Raw genomic sequence first — 21,489 nt, forward strand, 5'->3', positions numbered from 1 at the left:
TGTAGATCACAATTGAAAATGTTACAAGTTGCATGTTCAGATATATTTATTCAACAACAGCAAGCTGCAAGAGAGCAGATTGTCAGTGAACCTCAGGATGTGCTTATTTACATGAATTAGATTTGATTTAGAAGGACAACCCAGGCCAGGCCAGGCCAGGCTCTACTAGATAAGGCTTTGCTCCACTTTACCTGCAGGCAGCTTCCTTCAGTACCGTCCCTTTATTTCTATTAGACTTACCATTTCTATCAAGACCTGACATTCAGATGGCAAAATAATACATTTTACTGTGCTACAAATATAGTATTCCTGTCTATTCTCCAAATTATTGTGAGTAATTCTATGGGGGAAGATCTGCAAGTAATAAAATAAATGTAAGTCGCTTGTACACAGTCTCCACAAAATGTTTCCTTTCACTTCAATTTTGCCTGGCATATTTTTTTCCCCCCCTTTGGTGTTGTCTTTTTATGTAACTGTTTTCCCCTATTGTTTGTTTTGATTATGAATACTGAATTACAGTAAGACTTGCCACAAATAATTTTACTAATTGGCCCCAAACTTAAGCTTTGGTTGGACTCCTACCTTAATGAGAAGTCTGGTGCAAATGACTAGGAAAAGGGAGGGACCCAGGTCCATCAAACCCTACCCTTCAAGAGGCAAAACCTTCCCCTTCCCTACTATATAGCAATTGATGGCAGTGGAGGCTGGTGGGGGAAGTGTGGCGCGGAGGGTGGGGTGGAGGGGGGGGAGGCGCGGGCAGAGGCCCCTTCCTCTAGGAATTCCTGCTTCCCCAGCTCAGAAGGGCCCTAGTGTAACAACAGAGGCTGGAACATTGAGGAGTGTCAGCCTCCAGAAGCGCACCACAGAAATGCGAGACTTTCTTTTTTTTTGAGACCACGGAAGCCTTTGTTTTAACAAAATTGGATCAATCTCCTTATACTGAGTTACATAATGGGCAGGTGCTGGATTCTCTGGCCATATGGCGGATGTAGGTGTTGGAGATGTACCCATTGTAACATTGACACCCACTGGCCCCAGGCCATCCCTGTGACCTCATAAATTCCAACAGGGTCAGTGTTGGGAGCACTGATGGGTGCGATCCAGGCCTAACTGCTTGGCATGTGACCATAAATCAATATTTCCAATATAATTAAACGTAACTCTCAAAGATTTACTGGAGAATAACTATATTAGCTTTGAAAGCATTTGTAGAAGGACATTTTTTTACCAGAACTTTGCCTCCTGTCATATGACCCCATTTTGTTGATTTTTCCATGTTTGCTTCAAGCCTTTCATTTGTTTGTGACTCAGAGACCTACATGAATAGTTCTCGAGGTTTTCCTCCATGATAACCCCCTGTCCATCTGTGTGAACAGAATTTTCTTAAGATCAAAATATTGCTTTGTGCTGTTAAAGTTAATCCGTGAACCTTTATTCCATGAACACAATTCTTCTTGTGCAAACTAGAATTTTTAAAAAGGTGCCTTTCTCTAGGCATGTTTGTTTACCTGTTGGAGGAGTCAGAGACGGTGGTTGCCTTCGAAGCCTTGACGGCAGGAAGATCGGTAACGATTCAGATAAAGAATCGAGGAAGAGCAGAAGACTGCTGTTTTGACTGTTGCAGCCGTGCCAACCTGGCTCTTCTGTGTAACAATGGTAAGTCAGGGTGATAGATTACATTCCAATCATACTCTCATCTGATTGTTTCTGTAATGAATCCACAAATGGGCCGCAAATGAATGTAAAAGCTTGTGTAACACCATGCATTTCTTTTTTGCACTTTGATAATTACAGGCTTCCGAATGCCTGTATAGGTGCTACTGTGTAAGAACTAGTATAAGAGATATCCAATAAATCTTATTCTGTACTGTATAGTATAGTTTCTTAGTAGGAAGAGTTCCAAGCCAAGGAGAACACATTGGCTTACAGAGGGAATAGAGCGCTGAAGCAGGCTATTCATCCCAAAAATTCTGTGCACTTATATTGCACATATTTATGTTGCACTCAAGCCTCCTCCTATTCTCATCACCTATTCCTTTCTCCCTCATAGGCTGGTCTAGCCTTGCCTTAAATGCATCTATGCGATTGGGGGAGGTATAGTGCTTGTCACTGGACTAATATTCCAGAAGACTCAGGGTAATTCTCTGGGGACCTAGGTTTGAATCTCACCAGGGCAGATGGTGAAATTTGAATTCATTAAAAGTCTGATGATGACCACAAAACCATTGCCGATTGTCATAAAAACCCATCTGGTCCGCGAATGCCCTATAGGGAAGGAGATGTTCTGCCCTTACCTGATCTGGCCTACATGTGACTCCAGACTCACAGCAATGTAGCTGACTCTTAAATGGCCTCTGAACAGGGCAGTTAGGGGTGGGCAATAATTGCTGGCCTAGCCAGTGACACCCACATCCCATGAACGAATAAAAAAAAATTACCTGCGGCAGTGAGTTCCACATTTTCACCACTCTTTGGATAAAGAGGTTTCTTCTGATTTCTTGGTGATCTCTAGTTCTGCCCTTCTCCCCAAGTGGAACCACTGGCCGGAATTTAATTGATTACTTAACGTGCCTTTTAATTGTCCTGGCGCGCGCCCGCTGGCCGAACTATTACGTGACTGCACATTGATGTTGGCACGCTCGGCCAACGTCAACGCGTGTCATTTCACGCTCAAGCAGGTCGGGCGCGTACCCACCTGCCAAGTGAAAGTTTCTGCCCTATGTCTTTATAATATGGTGATCCGAATTGTATGCAGTATTCCAGGGGGAGAATTTCCTCCCCATTGTGGGGGGTTGTGAGGGAGCGGGTGGGCACGCAGCCGATCATCACCGGCCCAATGTGATACACATTCAGAAGCGTTGAGCACTCCCTGTGTGGGCGGGGGGTGGGGGTGGTGGTGGGTGGAGGGGGCCGTTGCCTGAGTTGGGGAGTGCGCTCTTTCACCCATGCGCACAAAAGAGTGCGGAAACCTCCGTGAGGCACAGAGGTGCCTCAATTACTTTCACTTGTAAAACATTGAGGAAAGGTAAAAAAAAACTTAAGGACATGTCCCCTCATGTAAAACTGGCACATGAGCTGGGACATGTCCATTAATTTTATTTAAAAATTTTCAAATACTTTAAGAACATTCATGAAACCTCATCCCACCTGTGGCTGAGGTTACATGAAAAATGCGAAGGCCGCCTGGGCTCTTCACCTGCCCGCCAACCTTAAGGTTGGACGAGCAGCTCAGCTAATTGTGTTATTGGCTTTTTAAATGGCCTTAGTAGGCCCGTGACAGTTCGGTGGGCGCGCAGACCGAAATGACGTCACCGCGCATCATCTTATGCCTCGGCGAGTGGGCCCCGCCCCCGCTCACCAAGCCGAAGCTTCTGCCCCAGGTGTTATCTGACCAAAGTTTAGCATAACTTCCTTACTTTTTAATTCTATCCCTCTAGAAATAATCCTGAGTGCTTGGTTCACACTTTTTAATTTTTGTTGCTACTTTCAGTGATTTGTGTATTTGTACTTCCAGGTCCCTTTGCTCCTCTACCCCATATAGATTCTTATATTCTTAGAGATATGCAACCTCCTTTATTTTTCTTGCCAAAATGTCATGCTTCACATTTATCTATGTTGATTTATCACTGTCCTTATGAACTTAGCCCTCGGGAAATAACATTAAAAATGTGAACAAAACTACTTCCTTTATCTCAAACAATAGATTTGCATTGGGTTAGAGTTCAAAATTGTCCACTCAAATTATTGGAGGCTTAGCTTGCGGTTATGAAATTCCACTGCACAATTAATCTTGCATGCGTATGATTATTACTTAAAGCATTTGCACATATTAATCTAGTAATGGATTAGTTGCAGATATGGCAGTTAACCAGGCCTGAAAAGAAAACACGCCACTCCAATTTAAAATACACAACTAATCAGTACTTTACCAAAATTGTCCCTTTAGCAGTCTGAATAACAACCTGCACTTACTTTGGCCTCAAATATTTACTGATTTGAATAGATCTGTACTAATTGTAAAAGGTGAAATTTCTGAACTCTTTCTCATCTGCCTGCCATGACTATGTAATTTGAACCAAAAATGTTAACATTAGAGAAGGAGGCTAGTTGGCCATATATATCGGTGCGGGCTCTTTGCTAAAACAATTCATAGCTAACTCCACTGGCCCGTGATCTCTCCAGGGCCAGGTATCCCCTTCTGCTTCAAATACTCCAAGTACAAAGCATTCTGGGCTCCAACAACCATTGTGTAAAGAAATTTCTCCTAACCTCCCCCTTGACTCTTTTAATGACAGTTTAAAATTGTTGATCCACCATCAATGGCTCCGCACCAAAAGAGGAAATAGTCTTTCCCTATTATCTCCATTAAAGCCTTTCAAAATGTATATAACTTCCATTAAAGCCCACCTTTGCCTTCTCTGCCCCAGTGATGTAGTTCCAGTATCTTGAATTTTTCCTCATAGCTAAAGTTCCCTACTCTTGGCATCATTCTGCTGAATCTATGGCATATATTCCTCATGGCTTAATATCCTTCTTATAAATGAACATCAAATGCTAAATGTGATGTAGCAGTATTTTTGATTCAAATTAATCCTTACTTTTTTATTCAGTCCTGCCTCACTTGGGACATCACTAGTTATATCCTGTCAATTAAAGTCCCTGCCCATCATCCCAACTCTATGTCTCCTTCTGCTCATCCAATTACCTCACCGGGTTAATAATTTGCCTTCAATTCTATGAGCTCAACTTTAACTGACAGTTTGTTGAACAGAGGAAGTAGCACCTTTTAACTTTACCACCTGTGTATTATAGCATAGCAGATAGAATCTACATGATTTTTCTTGTTCCATTGTGTCAACCAATCCCACTTTTCATCTTATTTTACCATTTTGCCACTTCTTAAAAATGCTTTTGCTGAGTCTCTGGGCAGGATTTTACAGCCCCGCCCGCCACCAGGATCATCCAGTCCCCCCCAACGTCAATGGGCATTTGGCTGGGCCACCAAATCTCCCGTGGCAGGTCCCACCACAACGGGGCTGGAAAATCCCGGCCTCAGGCTCCTGATGTGCATGGGATAATGGGAATTTGAAGGACTTTGTAACACAGGGAGATATAAATCCTGTTACCCAACATCATTGCCAGATTGTTAAGAGCGGATATTGCTCCATTCCACATGTTCATTTGAATACATCAGTAGTTTGCGATATGAATGTACAATTTACCCTTTCTCCCCTTCCTGTCAAAAGTGATTGTTCAGGTTCACTGTTCTAAATATTTTTGGGAGGTTATTCTCAACGAAGATTCCTAGTTTTTCTTTCTATAGCCTTGGAAATGAATAAGCACCCTGAACTAGAGTCTTCACTGTATTAATACACAGGTCATCTGATATTGGATGAAGACATGGATAGAACAACCTTCATTGTTAGCACTGGGCTGATTGGTTCTCTGGAAACCATGACAATATTTCTCAGTACCACCGTGGAACCTCAGACTCAACAAAATGGCACCATGCAAGTGGTATTCTCTTCTGTGTTAATGCCTCGGGTATGCAGCAATGAGGAGAAGATTGAGTCTGCAAGAAGTGATGAACAAGAGTAAGTCTTAATAGGTTACTGCCTCATGTGAAGTTTTATGGCAAGGTTTAAATTAGTCTGTGGAATCTAGTGCAGCAAAATCCTTCAACAGTCTAACTGATTCTCAAAAAACAGCTAAAGGGTAAAGTTTGGACAGTGTGGAGGCCGCTCACTGACATTAAGGAAAAGTTGCCAACAACAAGGTAAGTCTGGAGACTTGTAGCTTGGGTGTGGTGGGGTGCTCTGCTTAGGAGTGGGTTAAAGTGTCCATGCTTGTCTGGTGGGAGACAAATTTAGCAACACTATAATGGAAAATCAGAATGGATTTAAAGATGCTCAATTTTAACTGCTCACCTGCTCATTTTCCACTGATTGGGGAGAGTTAAACTCCTCCTCACTCCCCTCCAAAGCCTACTCTGCCCATTGGTGCCTTAGATTTGCCATCTGACTCCTTCAGTCGTTGGGTCAAAATCCTGGAACTCCCTTCCTAATAGCACTGTGGGTGTTCCTACAACACATAGGCTGCAGCAGTTCAAGAAGGCAGCTCACTCAAGGGCAATTGGGGATGAGCAAAAAAGGCGGGATGAGCAAAAAAGGCTGGCCTAGCCAACGATGCCCACATCCCATGAACGAATAAAAAAAAATCTGGATCCCATGCATGTCTTAGGGCACCAATTTGCATATTGCAGGAGGTTTCTTGCCTGAAACAGTGCTCTGGTTGTCTTCCTAATGAACTTCCCCAAGATGAGAGTGGCTGGAGCATCTGTGTAAACAGGCTGTTAAGTGACCCAACATTGTTGTAAACCATACTGCCACGATTTCATTGGATGGAGGCAATTCAAATTAGTAGGCAACTGTTCAAACTATTTGTAGAATTTCTTGACCTGCTTTTTAAGGAAGCCGTTAACCCTTTCAGAGGGTTTACTTGAAGTAAAATAGCAACGAAATATCTTTTAAATGTGCTTACATTTTGATCTACTGACATTGAACATTATAATTATAATTCATGGGAGACATAGAATCATATCCATTTTCTTATTCTGGTTATGAATTTGAAGCCACTACAAGACCGTCATGAAGATAACCTCTGCCTCCGTGTAATAAAAGGACTATTCAAACCACTGATTCTAGAGTTGTGGCTGAAGTAACTGACTTGAGTAATTGTAAGGTTGGAATTGAAAAACTGTCTATGCATGTACATGTACTTTACTTCTTCCAGTGTACAGGGCAAATTTGAATCTTTAGATCCCAATACAGTTTAATTTTGGACCACCACTGGTCGTATAGCAGACACAGCAAACATTAGTAATCCTGACATTTGCAAACCAGGAATTTTAACTAACCATCAACGGCCACTACTATGACCATATGCTTGGGAAACTGATGCTGCCGGAGCAAAGCACTGGGATTGTTAACTAACTTTTGTTTTAATGTATTTTTTCTAAATGTTATTTCAATGGGATTTTCATATGTGTTACTGCCCTCTCCCCCAACCACCCAACTTTTTATATTTGTACAGTTTTAGTTCTACTGGTTGTTTTGGAGCAGGAGGATTGAAACCAGAAAAGTCCTCAGCTAGTGGACATTGCAGTCTACCAGAGATCTTCACTGAACAAGTATTCAATCCCGTACCATATGAATTTAGCTTTGAGATGCTAGTGCGAGGCCCCTGTCTCCTAGCAGGTAAGACATTTCATGGTATAGAAGCTTTTAAAGTATTTTATTGTCAATATTTACAGCTCTCATCTGATCCAGGGTATCTTTTTATTGAACTTTCATTGAAGAAGTCCTTTTCTAACATCATAAGCTATTACAAGACAAAGATGTGGTGCAATCTGGAATCCTTTAGCTGGACATTACCATTTTTCTTACAGTAATCCTTTTATTTATGTTAACTAATATAGGATACGCGATGAATTGAACCAGTTCTAATAGTTAATGAGCCTTTCTGGTGGAGTGTGGGTGATTTTGTATTATCCAGAAGCTGATTTGCCATGAGGTCCTTTACACCATACAAAAAAGTTAGAGAAAATCATGCTGATTTCAAAGGTAATCACATACACTGAATGAGAGTAAAGGCAAACTCATATGAATTGTAATTGGGGCGGGGAATTAAACACCTGCTACTACAAACAATTGTCTGCATCTTAATTGTTTTTCTAGCTATTCTGGTTACCTAAAGCAGCTCCAGTGCCAGCAATGCTTAATATCCAGGATGTCCAATATTACTCTAACTTTGGATTCTTAATGAAACTGCTGAAAGTAGACTGTTTTCCTTAAACGTCCAGTGACTTGGATGCATACTGGTAATGATACTCCTCCCATCCATGTGAAAATACCAGTGATGAGGATTTGAATTTTACTCACCATCAAAATGGCAAAATGCATGGAAGGAAGGAAGCAAACAAAAATCAGAGTAGGAGAGTAAGTTAGCACATGGTCCATCCCATTTTTATCCCACTCTAAAACCAGTCAACCTCTTGTTGCAGGAGATAGGTTAGTTTGAGAGCACAGAAGAGGTTGTGATAAACCCATTTGTCGGCAGCATTGCCTTGTTGCAAGAGTGAAATTAGCAGCAATATTTAACATGGAACCATTTTAGGCAGCGAAGAAACTTGGAAATATGGGTGACTTTGGAAATATAGCGCTTGGCGATGTAAGGTCAACTGAGCCAGTTCACCCTTACTGTTAGTTCTTGACTTTAGGATTTTATAAAAGGCAAAATTACACAGACACGGGGTTTGGCTCGACCACAAACTCATTTATTAAAACACTTAACTCCCTGATACAAGAGATCTAAACTTAGTGTAAATGACACTACACAACACTTAATTGGTTAGTCTGATTTAAATCCCTTCACGATTTAACCTTGGCTTCCCGTAAACACACAAAAAAACCCCACGACTTACTAAAAAGCCTCTACAGAAAAACCACAGGCAAAACTCCGCTTTTCTGCCTGAAACCTTCCTCAATTCAACCCAACTCCTTCAGGATTGCTGCCAGACCTGCTGAGTTTTTCCAGGTAATTCTGTTTTTGTTTTGGATTTCCAGCATCCGCAGTAGTTTTTTGTTTTTATCCTTCAGGATTTGGTTGTTACCCTTAAACCACCCTTTAAACCTCAGCTCCAATATCCCTCGGATCTAGCTGATACTTACAACTCCCCACACGGTTGGTCATTCTGGTGCGGGCTGTAGGTCCATGAATCAGGTTGACCATTCCTGACCCTCCTTGGTGACTGCAGTGCCAGACTCTACTGCCTTGGACTTTTATTACAAGCCTTCTCGGCAATATCAAAGCATATTTCTCGGAGATGTTCTGTTTGGATGGTTAGTGCCTAGCGCCCTTTTAATCTCTTTAGCCCGGTTCCAGCTTTGGTCCAGGCAAACCCATTCATCGCGATGTTGTTTCCATGACTGAAACAATGGACCCCATCCAGGTGTGATGTCTGTGGTTCCCAAGTTGATGTGCATGTGATAAAGTCAATTTCCCCTTAGCCATTGTCAATATTTCTTTGTGTTATGGTTGTTTTCTGGGGCCATGTGCTAGGATGGTCTCCCAGTTTCTTTAATTGGATTGTCTGATGGCACCTACTTTGTGTCTTTGAGATGATAATGTCCCAGTGTCGTTACATAGTGTCAACTTGGTTTCAGTATTGACATGCTTTGAAGATTAACCCCAGGCAGTACAGCCTGCCTCTGTGTGTTGAGGTTTGGCTGTGTGTTTTGCAGTGTTTATGTCCATGAAGTGAAACTTTTTGGGGTTTTATATTTAATAAAAGTCCAGTTGGAGGGGGATTCTGATCTTACAGAGAGGAAAACAGTAATGAGTCACGAGAATTATCTCCTTTTCCCAATGAAATTCCAAGTTTCTTTGCTGCCTCACCTGACTTTTGCTATTTTATTACTGTTGATGCTCAGGCTTTCGTCGATTGGCAGAAAAGAATTTTGCCCATTTTTTTTTATCAGGTGGTTAAAAGGTATTGAGGAGGTAAAGATTCAGATTTGTGTATTTTAGGTAACTATTCTTACAACACTTAAGAAATTATTAAAGCGCAAACCAAATTATGAATGAATTTTTAAGAAGCAGCTGCAAAAGAAGTTTTTCTGTCCTTTGCTCGTTCCATTTCTTTGACCCTGATAGTTATGGGTAGGGGGCAGGGGGAGTAGTCCAGGATGGCATCCTGTTTAAAAGGCTGCAGCTGAGAAGCTGAGAGCATGGCTGGGGGAGAAATGGCAGTGCGGGAGAGAGTGCAGTCAGCGGGGCCGGATCATTAAGAGGTGAGAGATTGTGTCCGCAGGAAGAGCTCATGTTCAGTGGAACAGATTGTGGTCAGGAGGGAAGGGAACACACAGGGAGAGCAGGTTGGTGGGGTGGGGGTTGAAGAGGATGGAGATGGGGCATGATTAAAGTACACCACACAATGTGGAGGGAAGGAGGGGGAGCATGGTGGAGAAGGAGAGATTGTGCGGAGTCAGAGATCATGAATCTGGAAGCAGCTAAGTCTGTTGAGTCGGTGGGAAAACATTCTTACTTCTCCTGACCTAAAAGCAGTGCCGTAAATGCACTTACCTAATGGATATGACCCTTCTCACCTCTTTTTAACACAGCCGAAGTGGGTTAAAAATTTAAAAAGCCTATAAAAATGGCAGTATACTGCCTTTGTAAAAGCTTTTACTGATTGACACAATTCCGGAGAGCGGATTAGTCACCAAACCACCATCTTGTCTCTGTAGGTTGGGATTGTGTTGGAAATTTTTCAAATTTTAATTTCTTACCCAGCCCAAACCTACCCGTTCTCGGTGATTATATTTGTCCTCTTTCGCTCTCGCTCTTGTTGCCTTTTGCCCTCCCTCACAATATGGAATAGTGATGGGTAGCATTGCACCCATGCTATTTGTTGCCATGATACTTGTTTTATATCACTGGAGTCCTTGTTGTATACCATGCTTTGTAGCATTTGACAGGCTTACCCTAAACACAGAAATGGAATACATATATTTCAAATGTTTTGGAGTGAAGGTGATAAATATTACATCTGAGCAACTACCCAGATGTAGCATTATTAAAGTCTAATGTCTTTTCTCCCAGCTCCCTTCTCTCATCCAATTATTTTACAGCTTTAATGAAAATGTTGTGGGTCAGAGAGGAATTTAAAGGGTTAAAGATCTGTCGCTGTAAAACATGAAAAGAAATTTAATTTAACTGGAAGAAGCCCTGTTTCTCTCAGACTATGCAATTATTCATCATCGTTAATAAATATTCAAGGCAGACATGAGTGTAGAAATAATCAATAGTTTAAGTCAATCTAGCAGATTGATTTCTGCAGCTTCTGTATTAAACACAATTACTTCTGACAGAAGGAATCTAAAGAGTTTCCAGACAATCTGAGTCCTAATGCAGTAAATCACTGAATTTAAGTACAGTGCAACAAGGTTCTGAATAATAATAAGGGCAATGTTGTTTTTGTCGATTGAATTTAAGTATTGGGCTTTAAAAGTGCTTATTTAATTGAATATACAAGAGATTGCTCTTACAGCGAAATTCAATTACTTTAATGGAGGGGGTGGTGGTGGTGGTAAAGAGAAGCTAAAATGCACCGGTTAAGAACTGCTTGAAAAAGGTCATGTAGGCAGTCATGGCCAAAAAAAAAATGGAATGAGCATGCTGGTGGAGATGCAAGTAGCTCAGATCACAGCACATCACTTTACCTAATGGAAAAGGTTTCATTTTAGACAGACTGGGTGAACATTAGCATCTGGCAGGAGGAGGAAAATGAGTGCCCCTGGGCACCCCATTAACTCCAGGCCAATGCAATATTGGGTGTCCTATGAGCCAGAAGAAGGTAGGCCTATGATGATGGGGGTTGGGGTGGGCGTACGTGGCGGGGGGAAGTGGCCCAAGCTGATTTTGCGGCCCTACAAAAATACAACAAAATTTGCCTGCGGCTCTCTTCAGTAAGATCTCAGCTGTAGTACTCGGACTTGTGGTCCAGAACTACCCGTGACCCTATTCAAGCTGTTCCAGAACAGCTACCACATTGGCAGCTAAATGACAATGTGGAAAATTGCTCAAATATGTCTTGTCCCCAAAAAGCAGGACAAATCCAATCTGAGCAATTATCGCCTCATCAGTCTACACTCAAATATCAGCAAAGTGATGACAGTGCTAACAAGTGGCACTTGCTCAGCAACAACCTGCTCGTCAATGCTCAGTTTGGATTAAGCCAGCTCTAGACATCATTACAGCCTTGGTCCAAACCTGGACAGAAGATTTAAATTCCAGAGGTGAGGTAACAGTGACTGCCCTTGACTTCAAGGCAGCATTTGACTGAGTGTGACATCAAGGAGCCTTAGCGAAACTGGAGTCAATGGGAATCGGGGGGAAAACTCTCCGCTGGTTGGAGGCATACCTAGCACAAAAGAAGATGGTTGTGGCTGTTGAAGGTCAATCTCCTCAGTGCCATGACATCACTGCAGGAGTTCCTCAGGGTGGTGTTTTATGCGTAAACATCTTCAACTGCACATTGCATAGTGCACATGTTTCAGTTCCATTCACAACTCCTCAGATAATGAAGCAGTCCATGTTCATATGCAGCAGGAGCTGAACAACATTCAGACTTGGGTTGATAAGTAGCAAGCAATATTAACTCCACCCAAGTGCCAGGCAATGACTGTCTCCGCCAAACGAGAGTCTAACCACCTTTGTTTGACATTCAACAGCATTACTACCATCAAATCTCCCATATCAGCATCTTAGGGAGTTACCATTGATCAAAATCTGAACTGGACTGTCACACAATTACTGGGGCTACAAGAACAGCTCAGAGGTTTGGAATTCTGTGGCAAGTAACTCATCCCTTGGCTTCCCAGAACATTTCCACCATCTACAAGGCACATGTCAGAAGTGTAATAGAATACACTCCACTTGTCTGGTGAGTACAGCTCCATCTACATTCAAGGAGCTTGAAACCACCCAGGACTAAGCAGCCCGTTTGATCATCACCCCATCCACCAACCTAAACATTCACTCCCTTCACCACGAGTGCACAATGGCTGCAGTCTATACCATCTACAAGCTGCACCTTCCAAACCTGCGACCTTTACCATTTAGAAGGACAAGGGCAGCAAGCGCATGGAATCGCCACCATTTCCAATTTCCCTTCCCAATCACACACCGCTTGAAAATATACTGCTGTTCCTTCATTTTTGCTGCATCCTGGAACTTGTTACCTGGCACTACGGTGTAACTTCACCCATTGGACTGCTGCAATTCAAGAAAGTGGCTCACCAACACCTTGTTGAGGCACTTAGGGATGGACAATTAATGTTGGCCTTAACAGTGACACCCACATCACATGAATGAATTTTTAAAAAGTGCGCATATCTCATGTCCCATCCACTACTGTTCAAAAATGGCAAACAAGGTCCTATGTGTGGCTTAGGACTGTGATTTACATATGAAAGAGTCTATTGCCTGTAACCCTGGGAATGACCACAGCAGCAGTAACAAAGGTGGGACTGAGGTGGATGGTCATTCACCACCATTTCCCTGGTACTACTGCCTCATTTCCACTGGTGGGAAGCTTCAACATCTCTCCCCAGATTCCTCAAATTTAATTTTTCTCGTTTCATAGGTGTGGAGAGTCCCACACATGCACTACGGGCTGGTGCAGATCCTATTGCCAGGTCTGCCTCAACTCTATACATCACATTGGCAGAGAAACACCAGTATGACAGGAACCTCAAAATCATTTTACATCCGTGCGGTAAGCTTTATCTTTTGTTTTGTAGGATTGATAGGAATCCCAGCTGTGTCAACCTTGTTATAATACTGTGTGTAAAATGTTCCATTCTGATTTTGAGATTGAGGGGATAATTTTAAGCTAACCTCCATGACAGGATTGGTACGGACTCGAGTAGGACAAGTCTGACTTTACACCCCTCTTGATTTTACAGTCCATTGGTTTGAATAAAGCATAACATCAGGAAGGGTATAAAATGGATGTCCAATCCCAAACTGTCAATGCATCCAAGTGGGGTTGAATTTTACTGATTACCACAATTCTGCCAGTTTATCTCAAAAATAGGACTCCTTGGAGATATGGCTCTGGCAATGGCTGCCACCCAAAATTCAGGATGCATGGGATTAGTCAACACAGTTTCTTACTCTGTACCTGGTTGACCCTTGGAAACAACTATGCAGAATCTACCAGGTGTCTTCAATGACTGGTAGACACCATGTGGCACCTAATTTTTGGTTACCCCAAAAGTAGTATTTCAATTGCATTTTGTAATTTAAGGTACTTGTAATTTAACACCGGTGGTCATGTAAAAATGATTGCCTTCTCACTATACATTTACTGACATTCTACAATATAGCTATCTTAAAATCTCTCTGTCATATCTCAGACTAGCATTATAACAGGCCAAAGTCTCCCGTAATGTAATCAATCTACCTACCACCTAACCACATAGCTTTGTGTCATCTGAAAATATTTTACAATGACAGTAATTCTTTTTCATGTCATTCACAAGTATTGAGAATAGAAGAGGCCCCAGGAGATGCCTGTGACGCACAACTTACTTTTTTCTAGGTGAAGCATCTTCCACTTATCTTCACTCTGTTTTCGATTGCTAGACCATGTCTTTTTGTTCCGATAATCTGTCACCTATGGACCTTAAACTTTCCTATTAGTTTCACATGAGTAACTTGGTTCAAAGCCTTTCGAAAATTAAAATAAACAATACCTACTAAATTATCTTCATCCATTAGCCTAATTACCTCTTCAAACGATTCCAGTAGGATTATAAGACATAGTCTATTACCTCTGAAACCATTCTGATTGCTCCTATCATGCCTGTGTTCCTTAGAATTTCAAAACTTTATTGGCTTTTATTTCCCTTGTTAATTTAAAAATGTTTGCCACAAAGACCTTGGATAAATTAAATGGAAAATAATTATGCTAAGTGGAAAAAACAATTTGGGGCATCAGATTTTCAGCAGGTATACTGGTCCAATTGTTGTAATATGCCAACTGAGGTCAGATAATTCAATGCCATTCTGAGACCCAATCCGGCCTATAGCTAGTCTCACACCAGGTGGAGCATTTACCCTCTGAATCGTCATAGGAGCTAAATACATATTTTTGCAGTTAATTTGTATTACAGTAAACTTACACATGGAGCCCTACTTTCACCTAATGGAAGGGGGAAAAAGAGTGTGAAGGGGAATTAGTCAAAATGTTGAAATCAATATAAGAACTTCCTCTTGGTGAAAGCTGTTTTAATTCATCTTTTTAATTATATCTTATTTGAAATAAATACCATACCTAATATATCTAATGTTTTATATTAATAAGGCATGTCATTAGAGAGACTGGTACATTGGACAACATTTTGCTTGTTGCTGAAAAAAGAGACATGCTGTCAAAGCTTTTCATCTTGCACTCATCAGGACAGATTCGCAAGAATACCAAATTTCAAAGGGAACAACAGTTAGCAGTTAATTGCTCCCTGGTGTATAGTCCATGGCAATACCTCTACCAATCAGAGTCCACATGCTAATCAATCAGCACCCTCTTATGCAGTATAAATTATTGTTCATTGAAATTTGGTATTCTTACGAATCTGTCATGATGAATGCAAGATGAAAAGCTTCAACAACAGACCTCTTTTTTCAGTGATACTCAAAGTCTGTACTGCCAAGTGACTATTTTGTTTGTTATTGGAGTGGCAGCAACTTTCTTAGCTTCAACTATCCAACAAGTAGTGCCTTTAGAATGAACATTTAACATCAGTGGACAAATGCAGATGTAACAGGTATCTCTGAACGTCTCTGATGAGCATGACATTTCAGAATTCAACATTCCCCATGGAAAGGGGAAAATGTAAGATGTAAAATAGATTTTTTTTTAGAGGTACTGTAAATTTACACATATCGTGTTTTTCTACAAGAGCCATACGTTCCACACCTTCTGTTGGAGGAAGGTAGCATGAGTTTTGAGGAGTATGAACGACACATTAAAAGTAGACGGGACTTCAGCAGATCAATGAAGAAAGACTCTAATACAGACAAAAAGGTAAAAGCCAGCATTTCAAAACAACACGTGCAAAAATGTAATCGGGGAGCATGGCTTTTTCGTTTACAAAGAAATTTATGTCTGCAGGCTAATTTTTTGAAACCCATAAAGAACAGTCTTCTTGAAAAAATTAGCTGCTCGGTTACAACTGGAGCAAATTCACAAAGCACCAGAGTTTATATTGACCCTGTTAATTCTTAAGAAAAAAAGAGAGATATTAGCCTTTGACAGAGAAAAGTTAAGCAGGCGTGACTAGAAATACAGTGATAGCTTAATGCTTCCAATAATATCATCACAGCTTCCCTTGTATGCAGGACATCTTACTGTGTAGGTCCCCCGCTAATGGATGAAATAGTGAAATAGAAGAGCACAATAAATTCTGTATTGCCTAGACTATTAACATACTCTTTGTCCAAATTGTTAACTGTAATTGAGCATTAATACTGAAATGCAGAATAAATAATTCAAATGAAGCAACGTGTAAACAATTTTAATCAGCCTGGGTTTAGTACATAAGTATGCAAGAGATTATAGCAGATTAGAAGATGCCAGGCTCTCATCCCCACTATAACAAAACATTCTTTTGTCCAGTGCTCTGCAACACAAATTACATATTAATGATCCACAGTCATGGAGCAGCTTCAAAATGTATCAACAGTCAATCCATTTAAAAAGAGAATAAGTTGATTGGCCATCTCAAATTCATATATGGAATGTGGCTCCAAAGGAAAGCTAATATCATTCATTTAATTTTATTGTTTGCCATCTGTCCAATTTCAGAGAAAGTGTGAAATATTTTGTAGCTTGTACCAAAAAACACTTCAGTAAACAAATACTCAACAAATCTAAAATTTGCTATTTTTCTTAAGTACACCATGGGCAGGATTTTACCGTCAGCAAGCGGGGGCGGGGCCCACTCGCCGATGTGTAAAATAACGCAGGATGACGTCGGGCGGATCTCCCAACATCACCCCGCCCCATTTAAATTTTCAGGAAGGCGAGGGCGCAGCAAAATCAGCTGCGCGCCCGCCGACCTGTCAATGGCCAATTAAGGCCATTGACAGATCAATTAAAGTCATTAGTGGTCCTGCCGGTCCAACCTTAAGGTTGGCAGGCAGGCCAGGAGCCCTGGCAGGAAGTAGAAAAAACATGAAACCTCATCCACAGGCGGGTTGAGGTTTCATGTAGGGTTTTAAAAATTTTAATAAAGTTTTTTTGAAAATTATGAACACGTCCCAACTCATGTGACATTGTCACATGAGGGGATATGTAAAGGAATTTTTTTTTTTCTATTTTTAACATTTTTAAAAGTAGAGGCGATCTCCTTGAAGCTGCACTTAGCCTCAGGGAGATGTGCACTCTTTCGTGTGCATGCGCGAAAGAGCACACTCTCGATTTTGGGATTCCCCCCCGCCCACACAGGAAGTGCATAGTGCTTCCCTGCAGATGTCGCGCCACGTAAAATGGCGCCACGCCTCCGATCCTACATAGGGGGTAATTATGCTTATTCTCAAGCCATTGCCAATACCTTCGGCTAAACTCCATTGCATTCATAGTCTAAGAGCTTTTGTTAAAAGCGTCAAAAACTCTGATGATTATAGGCAGAAAGATGCCCAGTTAAAATAGAGGAAAAAACAACAATTTGCATTTATATTGAACTTTTAAAATAAAGAAATACCTAAAGTGCTCCATTGATCACAGAATCACAGATTTGTTGCAGCACAGATGGAGGAGCTGTCAAACCATTGTGATGAGTGTAGTATAAGGATCTGGCACAGATAGGGTTAATGTGAGTACAGTACCGCCCACGCAGTGATGTAAGAGCTAATGACACGCACCTCGGGGTTAGTCTAGTGTTGAACAGAGCTGTGTACACAAGCGAACATGGAGGCACTCCTGACTTGAACCCTTTACTCTATATATATGTATAGTTCTTGTAATTAATAAATACATACAGTTAACCTACTTAAGACTACAAAGACTTTATTAAGACCTAAAAAATGGTATCCACACCATACAACATGATGGGAGTGAATGGAAAAACCCAAAACCCCACAAAAATGCAGAGATGAATGAAAATCCTGCAAGACTAAAGAAAATTTTGAACAAGCATTCTGACCTGAAGAAAAGCTCAAAAAACAGACGTGCAGAGGAAAATCGCCAGGGAATGGCTTCAACAAAAGACTTGGAAACTGAAGGCAGAAATTTAAAATTCCTCACTGTAGCAGAAAACTCCATAGGATTGCTTGGAAGTCCAGTTTTAATTCCAGAGTTCAGAGTCAGCAGACCTAGCAGGGGTGTGCTAAAGCTTTTAAATTTCAGGATAAAGCAAGTCCTGAGAAACTTTTAAATAGTTCAGTGGTCAGAATTGCCATTTAAGGACTCTGTCGGATTCCTGAGTCAACACCTGAACACATGGCATCCAAGCTCGCTGCAAAAGAAAAAAGGATAATTAATTCAGAAGGCTCCTGACTAAACAATCAGCTTTAAAGACCAGCAAAGACCAGGATTCAATGCTTTCATGACCTTAAAGTATGGTGCTGAAATGAAGAAGTCTGCAGCTAGTCGATCCAAACAGCCATTGTTTTAAAAATTTTCAAGGCTGAATGTGAGTGCCAAAACTGGCAAGCGCGGGTAAATCCTTTGTCTTCAAACAAACAGTAGCATCAACTTGAATTTCAGCAACTTCTTAAAGCTGAACCCACACTTTAAAATTTTTTAACCATGGATCAAAAATCCACTCTTCCAGATCAATTTGGACTAATCCAAGGCTCAGATCAATCACACAATTGGGGATTTTGGAGAAAAAGATTCCTTAGATACATGATTGCTTCAGGTCTGGATAGAAAGATAGAAGCTGCACAGGTTAACACACTGCTTTATTCGGTAAGCCTAATAGTGGACAGCATTATTGCTAGACAAGGAATCAACGAATCATCTGCTAAATTTGAAGAAGTACTAAAATGATTTGATTTTCATTTCAACTTAAGAAGTAACAAAATTCTCAAAACAGCTACATTTAATAAGTATGTTCAGCTGCCAGGAGAACCTGTCAACTCGTTCATTAATGATCTGTACAGAATTGGTGAAGGCTGCAAATGTGGAGACCTACAATCTGAACTTATCAGAGATAGGATAGTTGTCGGAATAGCGGATGACACACTCTCAGACATGCTGCAAGCAAAAGAAGATCTGACCTTCAAGAAAGCTATCCAGATTGTTAGGCAGTCTGAACTCCATGTGTAGCACAGGTCCATTTTAAGAGGAGAAAGTAAACTGTGGTACAAAGGAAAACCCCACAGCCAGTTAGTTAAACAGCGCAGAAACAGAGATACTCCAGGCTGAGGGAAGCAACACCCTAATAGACCAGTAGAGTGACCATGTCAGCGCTATGGAGCAAAGCACCCCGACAGGCGAGATCAATGTCTTACAATTTCACCCCACTCTTTTAAGTGTTACAGAATTGGACACTTCGGCAATCTGTGCAAGGCCAAAACATCTAAACACACTGAAGACCCAAAGGTGATTCACAAGGTCAAGACAGCACACCAAGAGGAGACACAGCCATGCTTCTTGGGTGAGGTCAAAGATCCTGGGTTTTTGTTTTGGAATGTGGACGTTTTGGTTAACGGCCATCTCACAAACTGTAAGTTGGACCCAGGAGCCAGTGTTACGGTTCTATCGGACAAAGAACCATGGCTGGTGACCCAGTGGCTGATGCCACCCACAACATACCTACACAGAGCAGGAGGCATAAAGCTGCCAATAAAGGGTACCCTGCAGGCGACACTGAGGTACAAGGATAAAAGAATCCAAAAGACCCTGTTTGTGGTCCACATCCAGGAGTCATCTCCCCAGTCACACAACCAACTAAATGGTGTTCCAGGATGGTGCCAGTTCCAAAACCGAATGGGTCCATCCGTATTTACATTGACCTGACACAGCTCAATAAAGCCCTAGCCAGAGAAGTATATCACATGTCCTCAGTGTACGAAAGCCTGACCAAGTTCCCAAATAGCACGGTATTTTCAAAGCTGGGTTCCAACAGCGGCTTTTGGCAACTTTCCCTTGACGAGAGTCCAGGCTGCTGACAACATTCATTACTCCCTTTGGCAGATGCTGCTTTATCCTCCTGCCATTTAGAATCACTGCAGCACCAGAAGTATTTCAACGTATGATGTCGGCCTTTTTGCAGGGTCTACAGCGGGTAATTTGCCACTTAGATGATGTATTGGCTCACAGTGCAATGGAGGAGGAACATGACAAGAGATTTACAGCAGTCTTTAGAGTGCTTGCAGGAAGCAGGGCTGACACTGAATGAGAAATGTGAGTTCTCCAAAACAATTCGGTTCCTGGGCCACAGCAGTAAAGGCATCAGGGTGTCGCACAGAAAACTAAAGCTATTAGCGAGTTCCCAATCCCATCCTTGATTCCAGACCTCCAATGATTCTTGGGAACGGTGAACCAGCTGGCAAAACGTTTACCAAATTTGGCACAGGTCACAGAACCTTTGAGGCATCTGCTTAAGAAAGAACAGGCATGGTGCTGGGACTCACATCAAGAGCAATCATTCACTTGCATCATGGTGATGCTGCTCTCCACAACATTCTGGCCCACTATGTCCCATCCCTGTCCACCACCATTGCAGTGGATGCTTCGTCCGCAGGCCTTGGAGCTGTCCTATTGCAGGAACAACTTGATGGAAGTTGCCGACTGATGTACAACATTTCCAGAGGGCGTTCAAACATGGAGACAAGATATGCCATCATGGAAAATAAAGCCCTCGCAGTCACGTGGGCAAACAAGTTTTCAGACTATTTCATTGGTCACAATGAAAGCAGACCATAAGCCACTAGTCTCCTTATTGGATGATAAGGAGCTAGCAAAGATGCCTCCCAGAATGCAAAGGTTCTGCTCATGCCTCATGAGGTTCACCTACAAAACGTTATGTGCCCAAGGTAAAAAAAAACAACAGCAGACATATTTTCCAGGGCCACAGTAGGCCTTCTGACAAAACAAGACCTCAATCTCATCGAAGAGCAGGATGCCTTCCAATTGACAAGGAGACACCTGGCAGCGACCACAAGTAAACGCCAACAGATTCGCCAGGAACAAATGCATGATGAGGAGTGTGCCCACATCCATCGTTTCGGCCAACAGGGTGTGTGGCCACAACAGAGACCAAGCGGTGGTACCATGAAATCTTGGCTCAAACAACAACAGCACTTGATGGTCATAGGCGATCTCCTGGTCTACAATGAGCAGCTGGTCATTCCAGCTTCCCTTTGGCCGGAGATCCTTCAAAGAATGCACCAGGGCCACCTGGGCATCACCAAGTGCAGGGCATGGGCCCAATCTGCTGTCTGGTGGGTAGGCATTTCCAGGACAATTGAGGACACCAAAGCAAACTGTCAAGTGTGTGTACAGCACAGGCAGGACCAAAGAGAGCCCCTCATCCCCACACAGTTCCCTAACAGGCCATGGGAGATGGTGGACATTAATCTGTTTGCCTTCAACAGCAAATCGTTCCATATAGTGATGGATTACTTTTCCAGATGAGTTGAGGCGAAGCAACTATATACAACTACCACAGAGGCAGTAATTAAGATACTGAAAGAGATGTTCACAAGCCATGGCATCCCAGGCGAGATTGTGCCCTATAATGGCCCACAATGTCCAAATGAGTACTTCATGAACATCGCCACCACATCCGGCTTGCACCATCATACCAGTCAAATGGAGAGGCCAAAAGAGGTGCCCACACTATAAAAGCCGTCCTAAAAAAGAATGAAGCCTTTCCCACAGCACTGCCAACCTACAGGTCCACCCCATTTCAA

General features: G+C 42.0%; 1 protein-coding gene across 14 annotated transcripts in view; it reads left to right on the forward strand.

Annotated features, from left to right (window-relative positions):
• The window catches only part of vwa5b2 (von Willebrand factor A domain containing 5B2), a 147,172-nt gene that overhangs the window by 65,342 nt on the left and 60,341 nt on the right, over nt 1–21,489 (forward strand). For all 14 annotated transcript variants that reach the window (XM_078564040.1, XM_078564052.1, XM_078564053.1 and 11 more), the window contains 5 exons: nt 1,495–1,656; nt 5,378–5,594; nt 7,093–7,256; nt 13,208–13,339; nt 15,528–15,652. In XM_078564040.1, coding sequence (XP_078420166.1) covers nt 1,495–1,656; nt 5,378–5,594; nt 7,093–7,256; nt 13,208–13,339; nt 15,528–15,652 — 800 coding nt within the window. The remainder of the gene's footprint in view (nt 1–1,494; nt 1,657–5,377; nt 5,595–7,092; nt 7,257–13,207; nt 13,340–15,527; nt 15,653–21,489) is intronic.

The sequence above is a fragment of the Cetorhinus maximus genome, chromosome 19 (assembly GCF_964194155.1).
Source record: "Cetorhinus maximus chromosome 19, sCetMax3.hap1.1, whole genome shotgun sequence".
NCBI lineage: Eukaryota > Metazoa > Chordata > Chondrichthyes > Lamniformes > Cetorhinidae > Cetorhinus > Cetorhinus maximus.